General features: G+C 39.7%; 1 protein-coding gene across 1 annotated transcript in view; it reads right to left on the bottom strand.

Annotated features, from left to right (window-relative positions):
* Positions 1-3,880: 3,880 nt before the first annotated feature.
* LOC109932547 (dual 3',5'-cyclic-AMP and -GMP phosphodiesterase 11A-like) overlaps positions 3,881-14,526 on the bottom strand; it is a 293,291-nt gene continuing 282,645 nt past the window's right edge. The window contains exon 20 of the mRNA XM_048599206.1: positions 3,881-4,978. Within this exon, the coding sequence (XP_048455163.1) occupies positions 4,835-4,978 (144 nt within the window). The 3' untranslated portion in view covers positions 3,881-4,834. The remainder of the gene's footprint in view (positions 4,979-14,526) is intronic.

Below are 14,526 nucleotides of genomic sequence, written 5' to 3'. Positions count from 1 at the left end.
CAGGTTAAACCATCACCAGTCATCTCAGGTCTAATGAGAGAGCAGGTAAGACTATGGTGACTTTATTGCATTTCCTACAAATATGTATTACATCACACTTCTTTCCATTAAATTTCAAGTGCCACACATTCGCCTGGTATGATTAAAAAATAGAACCACATTTGCATTCCTCCAGCACCTTACCTGTGTCTAGTGAAGACTGGAAAATAATCCTCAGAGCATCTACTATTTCCTCCCTCACCTCCTTCAATATCCTAGGGAGCAATCCGTCTGGCCCTGGTGACTGGTATGATTATTGCAATTTCAAGTTTGTGTCTTGTGCAAGTTTCAGAATATTGCGCTGCATAGCTAAGTCCAAAGCGATAATATATATTTCAAAAGGAGTGATGCTAGTAACCACCCACTTAGAGTGCAATTGTATACCTCCCTCCAGTATGAAAAATAACCATTTCCTACTACTCTCTTTCTCCTTCCAATTAGACTATTTTGCAATCATACTGCTATTTTATTTCCATGAGCTTCAATGTTTTTGACAAGCCTGTAATATAACCTTTTGTCAAATGCCTTTTGGAAGATATTTTATCAATATATCAAGAGCAAAAAGGATAGTTAAAAAAAGTGAGATTTATCAGAGATGAAGAATGGAACTAGTGTGAAGATACAAAGGTTATGGGAAGAATTTTAAATGATTTTTTTGTCTCTGTATTCATAAAGGAAAGGAATGATGTGGATATAGTAATTCAAGAGAAGCTGTGTGAAGTATTGGACAAATAATCATAACGAGACAGGAAGTGTTGGAGAAGTTGGAATTCTCGAAAGTGAATAAGTCACCAGGGCCAGACGGATTGCTCCCTAGGATATTGAATGAGGTGAGGAAGGAAATAGTAGATGCTCTGAGGATTATTTTCCAATCTTCACTAGACACACTTAAGGTGCTGGAGGAATTCAAATGTGGTTCTATTTTTTAAGATAGGTACAAAAGAAATGCCAAGCAATTGTAGGCCATTTAGTTTTACTTCGGTGGTGTGCAAATTGTTAGAATCAATCCTGTGAGATCGGATAAACTCTTACTTAGAAAGGCATCGACTAGTCAGGAATACTCAGCATGGTTTTGTTAAGGTCATGCCTTACAAATTTAATTGGATTCTTTGAGGAAGTGACAAGCAAGATCAATGAGGGTAGTGCAGTGGCAGAAGGATTAGAGGGGACATGAAGAAAAATTATTTTATGCAGTGGGTGGTGGGTGCCTGGAATTTGCTGCCTGACTTGATGGTGGAGGCAGAGACCGTAAACTCTTTTAAAAAGTACCTGGATCTGCACCCAAAGTGGTGTAAGCTAAAGGGCTGTGGGCTGTGTGCAGGACAAAGGGATTAGAAAGGGATTCTGCGTGTGTTTGGGTTGGCATTGGCAAGATGGGCTGAATGGTCCCATTCTGCGTTGTATCATTTCTATGGTTCTATGGAAGTCCATATGCACATCAGAGTCATAGAGTCATAAAGCACCAAAACAGACCTTTCGGGACAACTCATCAATGGGCCGACCAGGTTTCCCAACTTAAATTAGTCCCATTTGCCTGTGTTTGGCCCATATCCATCCAAACCTTTCCTATTCATGTACCTGTCCAAATGTTTTTTATATGTTGTAAGTGTACCTGCATCTACCACTTCCTTTGGCAGCTCTTTCCACATACAAACCACCCTGTGTGTGAAAACATTGCCCTTCAGCTCCCATTTAAATCTTTTTCCTCTCAGCTTAAAATTATGCCGCCTAGTTTTTAACTTCCTGTCCCTAGGGAAAACACCTTTGCTATTCATCTTTTCAAAGCCCCTCATGATTTTATAAACTTTGAAAAGGTCACTCCTCAACCTCCGAAGTCCAGTGAAAAAGTCCCAGCTTATCCAGCCTGTCCTTTTAACTCAAACCCAATCAAGCCTGTTGAATATTCAATTTAATGAACATGAAAATGTGTTAGCCATTTATTTAACGATCTCATGAACAGACATTGAGTAAAGAAAATAGCATTAAGTAAATGCAGAGTATGCAGAAAAGAAAATACTAAGGAAAATATTATAGATAAAGCATTTTCTCGGGGAAAAAGAGGATTGATTCCTTCCTGAAACAGTGCATTCTTAAATAGGGAAATATTTATGCCATGTTTCAATAATTCTAATGTGGACATTTTCCTCAGACAGAAAGATGAAGGTGCAATTGCTTGAAAGGGAATGGCCAAAGGATCAAATTTTTTACGTTCCACACACTGAAGAATTGTGCCAAGTGTGGCTGCTCCCCTTTGTGATACTTTTCCCTTCCAGTAGGAGTCAGTATTGAAACAGTTTTTCCAGTTTTCCTGCTAGAAACAGTAGACACAAATAAACCGCAAGGTTAACAAGGAATTCCTAATTTTAGATGATGAATTCGTCAAATCTATTACTGTGTTTGGGCTTGTTTTCCTGGCTATGTGCACAGCCTTGCAACTGAGGTACTACTGCACCAGAATCATTATTTGAAAATATACAAACCAAAGACTTTTGTCCATTAAGATTGCGCCATAAAAGGCAGAAGATACAATAAAATGGAAATTAACTTACAAACATATGTAACACATTTAATTAATAAAAGAGACACTTCTTTTCAGTTTTGGTTTCAATATCATCTTTTATTATCTTTAACAAAAGAAAATTGGGGAATTTAACATTAATCATTTGATCACTGACAATACAGAGTCCAGCAAACGTCCTAATTTGTACCATTATATACTTGTTGATTCTTGTGGATTTAAAGATCTGTATCATGTATTCTGTGGTAGTGTCCCTACCGCCGGACCAAGAGACGTGGGTTCAAGTCCCACTTGCTCCAGAGGTGTGTAATAACATCTCTGAACAGGTTGATTAGAAAAATAGGTTAAAGATCTGGGGATGGGATATTTCAGGTTTTGATGATTTTTGTATTCTTCATAGCTGGCCTCTTATTTGTCTAGTGTTACATATTATCAGGAGTTAATCAAAACAAATAAACGAGGTAAGAAACAGAATTAAAATCATATCAGATGACATTAAAATAATAATTCAAATGTTAAAGCTTTCTGACGGTAGAATGAGGGTTATGTAGAAAGGGATTATAAATGTAGATGCACATGCTGGACTAGATAAGGTGTCTAGTTGTGGGTGGGTTCTTTAAAGAATGGGTTTATGTTTTGAACTGCTACAGTAAGAAAGAAAGGCCTGCATTTAAATAATGTCTTTCATGATCACCAGACATCTCAAAGTACTTTAAAGGTAGTAAAGTGGTAATTGTGGTAATGTAGGAAACGTGGCATTCAGTTCGTGCACAGTAAATCTCTATAATAGCAATGTGATAATCATCAAATTTTAAATAATTTTAATGAGAGGCAAATATTAGCTAGGACTCATCTTTAAAATGAGATTCTTTGTACATACTCGAGCAGGCAAACAGAGCCTAGATGGCATCTCTGCCTCAAGACCACATTGTAGTCTTAGCCTTATTTCTTGCACACAAAACCCAGAGAGGGGATTTGGGGAAGTGCTACCAAATCAGCAGACTTTGGGAACCCATCGAGGGTCACTGTTTAGGCAATTGTTACGAATGTTAGCTGATAATCAATTCCATTCTGTTCTCAGAATCATGAAGATTAATAGTATTCTTAGAAGGAATCTGATTGGTAATCAGATCTCATTGGGAAAAGTGAAAAGGTAGTACCTTCAAAAACGTATTTGCAACAACAAATAGATAGTGCAGGGATGATGGAAATCAATATGTTCATAACTCCAAAACAAATAATCAATCATGGCCTCCTCACAAAAATAGGTTTAATAATCTTGCAAATGTTTTCCCACATTTTGCAAATGTGAAATGCGTGCAGAGTTCTTAAAATCAAGCGTGGCAACTTATAGGCATAAGTAGCCAGTTCAGTTTCTACCCTGGTAGTGATCCCTCTGACTCTTTAGCTGTGAGAAAAGTCACATGGAGCTGAAGGATCTTTGTTGTTTGGTATGAATTTTTCATGCTGACAAAATCCCATGCCTGCTAATTGTACAGCTCCGATTTGATTTGCTTCCTTATGCATTCTGTTTAACATACAACTTCAACCACGACTGATGTAAAAATGGTCTTGCTTTTAGCAAAAAGCAAAGCTGTGTTCTCACATTCTCTTACAGATACTTCCTAACCACCACAGCTCCACCTGCCAAAGATTGCATGTAAAAGGGTTTTGCCTCCATACATTTATCATTCACATTTTCTTCACTACAGAGAACTGATTTCGACGCATCCTCACATTGAGAAGAATTAAATAGAAAACTTTTCAGAAAAGTATCTGCAAAATAGAAAACAATACCACAAGAACATTCCAGCATTACGAGAACATAGAGGCAGGCAATAACTGGCTTATAGCAGATTTGGCTGATGCAGAATAACAAAGGATGCACAGAAAACTCCAGTCCTCTATCCTGGTGTTTAAATAATAGATGTTCATTAAACCTGCTTATCATGTTCATACTTTTTTGCAGAAGACAGCAAACCCTTAGCAACTAGTACCGCTGGATGAAGCTACATTATCTGTGCACCACTGAAGAAACTTTCTGCACTTCCTAACAGTTTTTTTTCAGATGGAAGCATTCAACTGGATAGTTGCATTGCATTACTTATTTATTGTTTTCTCTCTCTCAATTGGGAGCAAAGGGATGCTGCATCCTGCAGCAACTCAGTGGGGATTTCAGCTGTGCCAATCACCCTTGCAAATCACAACTGAAGAATTTTTGATCCAGTTGAATTATGGCCAAGTCAAGCTGATCCTCACAAGCCGATGCCTGGGGTTTTAACTGATGTCCTGCGTGGATATACTGCAGCTGCCGTTGTCTTTGCTCCCTTGTCTTTTTCGGTGCATCTCCTCCCACTTGCACCTGTTTCTTTTAATCCCATGTAGCATTGGCTTCAGTTTTGCATTGACCTTCACCAGAGCCTGGGTATTATTTAAGAAAAGGAAAGTAAGTTCTTCTGATTAAGAATCGCACCACATTGAGAGTTAGCACAATTAACTTCAATTTTTGTGATCATCTGTCCTCAATCATGGGTGTCTCAGTTACTTTATTTTGAATTTGCAAGACAAGTGAGTAGATTGTTTGTAAAATGTGAACTTCAAGCAGCTATAATAACTTAGTCTGTTTAAAGTTGTGACATTTGACAAACTCAGTCAGGTGATATAATTAGGGTACAATGTCTTCTCGTTACACAACAGACCAGTTGAACACTCGTTTATGCATTATGCAGTACAGGAAATTTTTATACCCAATTCAAGAGTGTGACAAATGATTCTGGATGCAAGAGAAATTATAATTGATAGAACAGTACTTGGAGTCCTATAGACATGTGTAATCACTCAGTATGGCTATTGATGTAACAGGAATTCACTTACAGTGTTGTAAGTCTTTCCACAACTTCAATGATTCGATCCACGAATTAAGAATTTTGGTACACAGAATGTTTGCAGAATAAATGGTTAATCCAAATTCAGATGGTAAACCACCTTGAAAAAACAATCTTACTAAACTGGTTACATTTCTCTTAACGTTGCTCTAATATCAAAATACTGGTTTGACAACACTGTAAAGTCTTGATGTTGATCACTGAGCTAAAGATTGATGTAAATAATCCTCAACATCAAAGTATTAGAGAAGAGCTTTGCTTGAAATGTAAAGCGTGCTTGGCAACCAAAGTAAGGCTGTTGGTAATGAGCCCCTTTGGGAGTGACTGCACCTTGTCTGTCTCTACTGATGATGTAATGCACATATTTTGTTTCCCCAGCTTTAAGAAGCAGCCTTTCATTTTGTTGAAAAGCTGGAAGCAGGATTACAAAGAGTGCAGTTGACCATGGAACCAACTGGGTTTCTAGCACATTGAGATTTTCCCAGCAGAAGAGATCCAATTGAGGGAGGCTGTCTTTGGTGCTCTGCAGAAACTCCCAAAAAAGTCGGTTTGGAGTTCTGTACTAGACAGAGGTTTGTGCCAAGGTTAGTGACAGCTCTTTCATACCATGCATTTGGAAATAGTGCAGTGGAACTTTCAGAAAACTTTTCAGGTTAATCAAGGAATGAGAATCCACCATTACTTTATACATGTTTACAATTAAAATTCTTTGCTACTCATACAATCTTAAAAAAACTTACACATTTTATAATGAATGTCCTTGGGATAGCATCTTACACTTGGTTATGTTTCTTTATGCAAAGCTTAAAGGAAACTTTGCACTGAATGCAGCTTAAAATAATATTCACTGAACAAGTCTTTACCCCTTGGGCTGCATGCTGATATTTGTATATTACTGCATCTTGACTTGAATTATGACTCTCAATTCTATTACTACTCATGCAAAAGAAAACTGTCCATAATTTATGTATCCAATGTAACTATTAAGTTACAGCCAAAGCACCTCAAGTAACGGCCATACTATACATCATAGAACTGCTATCTCTGGATCCCCAAAAGATCTATTCTGGCCTGCCTCTTCTTCCTTATCTAGATGACATTACTTTCAAAATTTGTTTCAAATTCCACATTTGTTGAACATGTAACACAAAATAAATCCAGGAGTAAATCATTTCATTCATAGCTACTGTGATCATTTCCAGGTCCCTTTAAAGTTTAACATACTAAAATCAAAATATTAACGAGGCTCCTGCAGAAGGCAGAAATCTAATTAGTTTTGGGATAACAAGATGTAGAGCTGGATGAACACAGCAGGCCAAGCAGCATCAGAGGAGCAGGAAAGCTGATATTTTGGGTCTGGGAGAAGGGTCCAGACCTAAAATGTCAGCTTTCCTGCTTCTCTGATGCTGCTTGGCCTGCTGTGTTCATCCAGCTCTACACCGTGTTATCTCAGATTCTTCAGCATCGGCAGTTCCTACTATCTCTAATTAGTTTTGGACTCTTTTTCTAAGGATTAAACCTCAGAAGAGATGGAGTAATGCTTCACTAGATTGATTCCTGCAATAATCAATGAAGTGATATTGAGTAGAAAGAGCTCAAATCCTTAAACTTAGAAGAATAAGAGATTATCTCATTTAAATGTAATAGAAACCGGAATGTTTCAGCCATCCTTGCTGTAATCTCCAGCTGAAGCATTTCCTTCCCTTTTAGACTGATTGTAATCCAACGTTCTATTCATAGAGGCGATAGACTTACTGTCAGTCAACCATAGATGCATAACTGAACAAATTTTAATCAGACACAAAAACAGAAGTTGCTGGGAAAGCTCAGCAGGTCTGGCAGCATCTGTGAAGAAGAAATTAGAGTTAATGTTTCAGGTCCGGTGACCCTTCCTCAGAACTTTTTACAGCATCCACAGTTCTTTCGGATTTTATGAAATTTTGATCAGATACGACGTAGCTGTGAGTTGACACTACTTGTTTCTGCAGGGTAAATTATGGAATGATACAGCATCAGCTCAGCTAAGGCTGAGAATACAGAACAGTGAATTTATAACAGAGTGAATGAGTACAATGAGAATGGTTAGAACAGGTTGAAATGGTGAGTGTGTGATACTGTGTAATTTAACTATATTACAAAAAAAGGAAAAGGTGAAATTTAAGAAAGTTAATTGAAGGGAGTCATTCTTTGCCCTTTCTTCTGCTTAAGATCTCTTCTAATCATTCAAAATGAGGCTTATATTTTTGAGGTTGCTCACTAACGGAACTGTGTGTGTTCAGAAGAAGCAGCAAGTTCTGCCCTCAGACGAAGATAAATGACATTGCAGTCACTGGGCCAGTCAGCCAGGTTCAGGTGAGGCTGTGGGGAAAGGCAGCAGAGGATGGGAGGGGGAACACATGGGAGTGGCTCTTATTTGACCTGTTTCCTTCATGATGTCCCTCTAGTTCCTTGACCAGGACCTAACTGCTTCTGATCAAGGGGCAGTTTTGTGGGGGGGCATTTTGGGGATAGTGCCGAACAAGTGGGAAAATGTTATTCATGTTTGCACGCTGACAGGTCTAGCTTGCTCCTGGGTTAGTCACAGTGGTGGTAGGATGAAGCGTTCAAGAGGACACTGGTTGACCAGTTAACTGATGGCAAGGCAGATGGGTCACCCATGGGTACTCCAGACCTGAAATTAATTCAGATGCAGGAGGGAAGGAGGTGGGCTTCAAGTACACCACTACCCCACCTCATTAAATGCCCTTCCCACCTGCAAGCTTTCCACCAGTGAGAGCGGCAGATTATGCACAACGTTTCAAGTTGATGACTTCTCTGATGCACTTTTGGTTTTTGTTTAGGTACCTCATCTAAATTAGACACACCACCAGTCTCACATCCATCTCTCTGTGCCGTCAGAGGGCTCCAGCTGGTCAGCAGTGGTAGCCACATCACTTGAGCTCTGTGCATTTCAATCACTGAGGCTATTGCCTCAATCTTCGATATCACCAGCGCAACAGAGAGAATTGTCAGACCCTGTACAACTCCATCTGAAGCATCCTTGAAGACATAGTGCCCTTCATCAGTGCACCAATCACAATGCAGCTCCATGACAATCCAGCACAATGTACATGTCTCATCGCAGCTCAGCACTCACCCTCACCCTCATTGTCATCCTGCGATGGATGAACGTGGCATGAAGTGGAAGCTGCAGATAATGCAAAGGTGGACTGTCTGCCTTCCTCTCTTTCCCCCTTCCCTCACTCCCACTCTCCCTTTCTTCATATATACTTTACGGTAAAAAGGAGCTGCTAGCATTTCAGCATCAGTGCAGTCCGATGTATGAGGAACAGCAACAGTGATGACGCGTCCCCAACACTCTGACTGTTGCAACTCTCAACCCGAATACTAGTACTGCACGAACATTAGATGCTAGTGTGTGTTCAGATACCAACACTGCCATCATACAGTACAGAAGAGGTCCTTTAGTCCACCAAGTCTGTGCCACCAAAAATACACTGCATCTACACGTGTCCCACCTTCTAGGGCTGGGCACATTGCCTTGAATGTTAGGACACCGCAAGTGCACATCCAAGTCCTTCTTAAAGATTGTGAAGTTACCCATCTCCACTACCCTTCCAGGCAGTGCATTCCAGACCCCTCCCACCCTCTGGGTTAAAAAAAAAATCCTCAAGTTTCCTCTAAACCTCCTGACTTTCAAACTAAAATTATGTCCCCTTTGTTATTGACCCTTCGACTAGTGGGAACAACTGCTTTCTATCCACCTTGTCCATGGCCCTCATAATCTTATACAACCTCTATCAGGTCCCTCCTCAGACTTCTCTGCTCCAAATTTAAAAAAACCCTGAGTTTGTCGAGCCTCTCTTCATAGCTAAACTGCTCTATCCAGGAAATATCCTGGTGAGTCTTCTCTGCACCCCCTTCAATGCAATCACAACCTTATTATATGTTGCGGTCATGTCCATTAGAATGATGCAAAATGCTCTGATAGATGTACTGCCACCAATCCTCCTTCTTGTTCTTAGTTTTAGTTACTGATACCAAATGGGGATGGATTGCCACCTCAGCTCTCGACAGAAGACAGCTCAGTCTCGATAAACAAAAGAGGTTTATTATATTGTACTTAATAGCTAGTTACTTTATACCTGTTACAATATTATCAAAGGACACTGCTTCTTCTCTTACATTCTGCTATTTTAAAACACTACCTGCTATCAGACCTACGAAATAACAAGTATTTTCACTTGTTCTTCTCTGGATTTCTTCTGTGATCCTACAGCCATTTTCGTAAATTGTGCTTTCCATGTAGTCCAGTTTAATTCCCCATCTGTAGTATTTTTGATTTTAAATCTGCTTGTGGATGCAATATCTTTCTCTATTGTCATTGAATTTAGCTGCTGTTGCTTCTCTTGCTTAAATGGTTGACTTAAAAGCTGTGCAAGATTAATTATTTGTAGATGCTACAGCTTTTGCTGTTCAATGTTCTAAATTTACAGTCATTTCAGTAGTATTAAATACTGCCTTCTACAAATATTGTAATTTTAAAAAAGTTATTGAATACTGAAGAAAAGTTGATAATAAATCTTTATCATTAAGAAGCATTGCTTTTCAGTGAAATTATTTTTACTTAATTTCCCCTTCAGAATTTGACCTTGATTTTGTTCACTACAGTTGAAAGACTTATCAAAAAATGGAAGAAACACTGTCAGTTCATGCAATTTTCCCATACTTCTGAGTAATTTATGTAATGATTGCTACGAGGTCAGCCAGGTAGTTCTCTCAGAATATGAGTGCTCTGATTGCGGCTGTTAATCTGGTCCAATCAGGGAGCCCTGGCTGACAGATATAAACAGGAATGACAGAGGTCTGTTCACTCTGAGAGCTGGCTCTGATGAAGCTGGACCAGTGACAAGTTCTATGCACATATAAATAAAAGGTGATTGGTGGCAGCATACCAGCCTTTGTAGAGTTATTTCAGTGGCGATGAGAGAAAAAATGCATTCCTGAAGAAATTTGCTTGCAACAGTGGTCTTTGAGTTGAGGTAAGCATTTCTGGTATCATGCCATTATTTGGGAAGTTTGACTTGTTCGATCCTGCTGTTGAAGACTAGGCCCATTACAGGGAAACAATGCATTATTTATTCTGGGTACATCACATTGGGGTAGATGAAAAGCAATGAGTAGTTTTCCTGACAGCTTGTGGACCCACAGCTTTTACGGTTATTAGGAGCCTAATGTTTCTTGAGGCACAAGATACTAAAACCTTTCAAGAGTTGACAGATTTAGTTAAAGGATATTATGACCCTAGCCTCCTCAAATTGTGAGATGCTATTGGTTTTACTTAGCAGTTCGAGATCCAGGGGAATCCGTATCGTGATTTTCGATGAGGTTAAGACGACTGGCAGAGGCTTAACCCTGACAGACCATTTGGTATGTGGGATTAATGATGTAACCATGCAAAACCTACTAGCTGAAGCCCAACTGGACTTCAAACAGGCAGTACAACTGGCTTTATCATTGGAAAATGCAGTAAGTGGAGCATATGAGTTACAGAGTATGCTGATGGAAGTAGACACACGTGCCAGGCTGACTGAGCTTGAGGGACACCACTTGAGTGAAGGCAATCACGTAACCTCTCTCAGGACGTACTGTAAACAGAAGGACTCTAGGTTAGTCCACAGCAAAACCCCAAAATAAAGCCAAGCTTCAGCCAAACAGTTAACATTTTCTTTAAAATCTGGGCCAGCAAACCATTGTAGTTGCTGCTGGTATGTGGGCTCAAGACAGCAAAAAAGTCCCACTAGGCCTGAATTGAGTAAGAGAACTCATAGGCTGGTATCCAGAAGAGTGCACACCCTAGAAAGCCCACCTACATTTGGCTTGGAACAGTTAAATTGCTTAGCAACATCCAAATCAGAACCAATCAAAATAAACATCTGATTAATTGGTTACCCAGTTCTAATGGAGGTTGATAGTGGCGCGGCTGTATCAGTGATTGCAGAACCAGTCTTTAATAAACTTTGCTCGGCACTTTAACCCTTACGTTTAAGTAAGACCTCGGCTAGATTGAGAACGTATACTGGGGAACCTTTACAGACTAAGGGTACAACTGCAGTTCTGGTCTCATATGAGAAGCAGCTGGTTCAGTTACCACTGATTGTAGTACAAGGTTCAGGCCCAAGCTTGATGGGATGGAATTGGTTGAGGAAGATTCACTTTGATTGGCTCAACATTTTTTAATTAGAAAATGGTTGCCTGAGTGAAGAACTAATAAAATACCCATAAGTTTTTCAGGAAGGTTTAGGGACTACCAAATGAACCAAAGCCACCTTGCACGTTGACCAGGAAGTAATTCCACTATTCTGCAAGCCCAGTGCCTTGTGCCTTGTGGGCAAAAGTAGAGGTGGAAATCAGGAGGCTGGAGTGTGAAGGACTGATCAAACCAGTGCAGTTTGCAGAATGGGCAGCACCGGTCAAACCAATTGTGAAGGTGAATGGGTTGGCTTGCCTTTGTGGGGATGTTAAACAGTAAGCCACTTTTCGCAGCTGGATAAATACCCAGTCCCTCTTATAAAGGATTTATACGCAAAGCTGGCAGGGGGCTGTCCTTCACAAAGCTGGACGTGAGCCATGGGTACTTGCAATTGCAGTTAGATGTGGATTCCCAGAAGTGTGCTACAATTAATACCCATAAGGGTTTGGACCAATATATGAGACTGCCATTTGGGTGTCAATGGCATGTGCCATTTTTCAGCGGATGATATAATACATTATATAAGGTATACTCCTGGTTGCCATTTTTCTAACAGGCATTTTCACATGTTTCAAAAGTGGCAGGAAATAGGCACATAAGTGACACGATTACCCAGGAGGGGGAGCTGAATACCACAGCTGTAGTAGACACAGTCATTTTAAGAAATACTATCATTCTAAATTTGCAATGGAAGTAAAGGAAATCAAATTTAAGACAATGAGATCCAAGAAATAGGAGTGTGAAAACCAAGGTATTGGACAGCCTAGGAGAGATTAATGACCCAGATAGTAGCTAATGGTTATAACTGTTAGCGTAAGGGGACATTCTATAGAGTTTAAACTAGACACCGATACAGGGATGAATATTTTGTGTGATAAGTTAAAATATTTAAACAGGTCAAGGTAAAACCCTCTTCAACTAAACTGCAAAAGCCAGGAGGAACAAGGTTGAAACTCAAAAGACAGATCGTGGCATGACTAAAGTACAAAGGCACAGGAATAAAATAACCATCTTAACGCCTTCCAGAATCAGTAGGTTTCACTTCTCAACAGGTTAGTATACTCAAGATTAAAGCTGATCATTCATAAGAACATAAGAGCTAGGAGCAGGAGTAGGCCGTCCGGCCCTTCGAGCCTGCTCCACCATTCAATAAGATCATGGCTGATCTTTTCGTGGACTCAGATCCACTTACCCGCGTTCTCACCGTATCCCTTAATTCCTTTATTGTTCAAAAAAAATCTACCTTATCTTTAAAAACGTTTACTGAAGTAGCGTCAACTACTCCACTGGGCAAGGAATTCCATAGATTAACAACCCTCTGGGTGAAGAAGTTCCTTCTCAATTCAGTCCTAAATCTGCTCCCTCTAATCTTGAGGCTATGCCCTCTTGTCCTAGCCTCACCTGCCAGTGGAAACATCCTCTCTACTTCTATCTTATCTATTCCCTAAAGTAGACAAAGTTTTCGAGGAAGACTGCAATGCAACATTTAATGAAACATTTTCAAAATTATTTTCAGGAATGGGTAAACCACATAATACTGCAGACAAATGCAACACCAAGCACTGGATACTGGTCAGTACCCTCAAAGCAGGAATCAAGATGGTTAACTATTATTTTACCACCCTTCTTTTTAAAACTATCTAATCGACTGCCATTTGAAATATTCCAAAGGTCCAACGTAATAAAGGATTAGCATGCTACTTGAATGATATCCTCATTCACAGTTCAACAAAGGAGGAAAATTATCATAGAGTTAAGGATGTCCTGAAAACAATGCAGGAGGCAAGCTGAATACTAAGCAATGAATGTGAATGTGCAAAACCTGTGATCAAATTCTTAGTGCAAGCCACAGGCATAATGTTTCTCTTCAGTAAATAAAGCTGATCAGAGATGTTCCTTAACTGAGGAATACATCAGAGTTGCAAAGATTTTTAGGAATGATCATCAAATAGGGAAATTCATTCCTAACTTGTCACTGATCAGCAAGTCAATGGGAGACATGGCCAACAATAGTGCTGGAAATGTTGATGAAAGAATTTATTTGAAATAAATTAAGCATTTTAAAACTTCTTCAGAGTTTCTAGCACATTACAACCCACAATTACTAAAATGAATAGCAGCAGGTGCATTGTCCGCAGAATTGGTTGTAATATTGTATCGGGTCCAGAAAGATGGGAACAGAAGATCAATGCATTATGCTTCCATGACTGATAGAAATTATAGTACATTACAATTGAACAAGAGTTTCTAATAGCAACGTGGGTATGCATGAAGTTTTCGAATTATGAATTACATCAATAGGGATGGGATTTAAGATCAAAACAGATCAAAAGCTACTAAATTCTTTTTCCAATATGGAACAGCACCAGTTGAGGGGGCTGAGAAACATGATTTGGAGTTTGTAGCAGAGATAAAAGACTTTATAGCTTCAGTAGTGGAAAACCTACTAGCATCAGAGAGAAAAACATTGCAGCATATCAAAGAAGGTCAAAGCAGAAACAAAGAATGTCTACAGATTAGAAGATTTTGTCAGGAAGGATATATCCACACATATCCCTAGCAATCCTATATTGGGTGGCACGGTGGCTCTGTCATTAGCACTAGTGCCTCACAATGCCAAGGATCCAGTTTCGATTCCAGCCTTGGGCAACTGTATGGAGTTTACACATTCTCTCCATGTCTGTGCCAGTTTCCTCTCAGTCCAAAGATGTGCAAGTTAGGTGGATTACCCATGGTAAATTTGGGGTTACGGGGATCATATGGGGGGCTGGGTCTGGGTAGGATGCTCTTGGGAGGGTTGGTGCTGACTTGATGGGCTGATTTGCCTCTTT

The sequence above is a fragment of the Rhincodon typus genome, chromosome 7 (assembly GCF_021869965.1).
Source record: "Rhincodon typus isolate 14 chromosome 7, sRhiTyp1.1, whole genome shotgun sequence".
NCBI classification, from domain to species: domain Eukaryota; kingdom Metazoa; phylum Chordata; class Chondrichthyes; order Orectolobiformes; family Rhincodontidae; genus Rhincodon; species Rhincodon typus.
The sequence above is the reverse complement of the archived record's forward strand: the minus strand, read 5'-3'. Positions and strand labels throughout refer to the sequence as shown.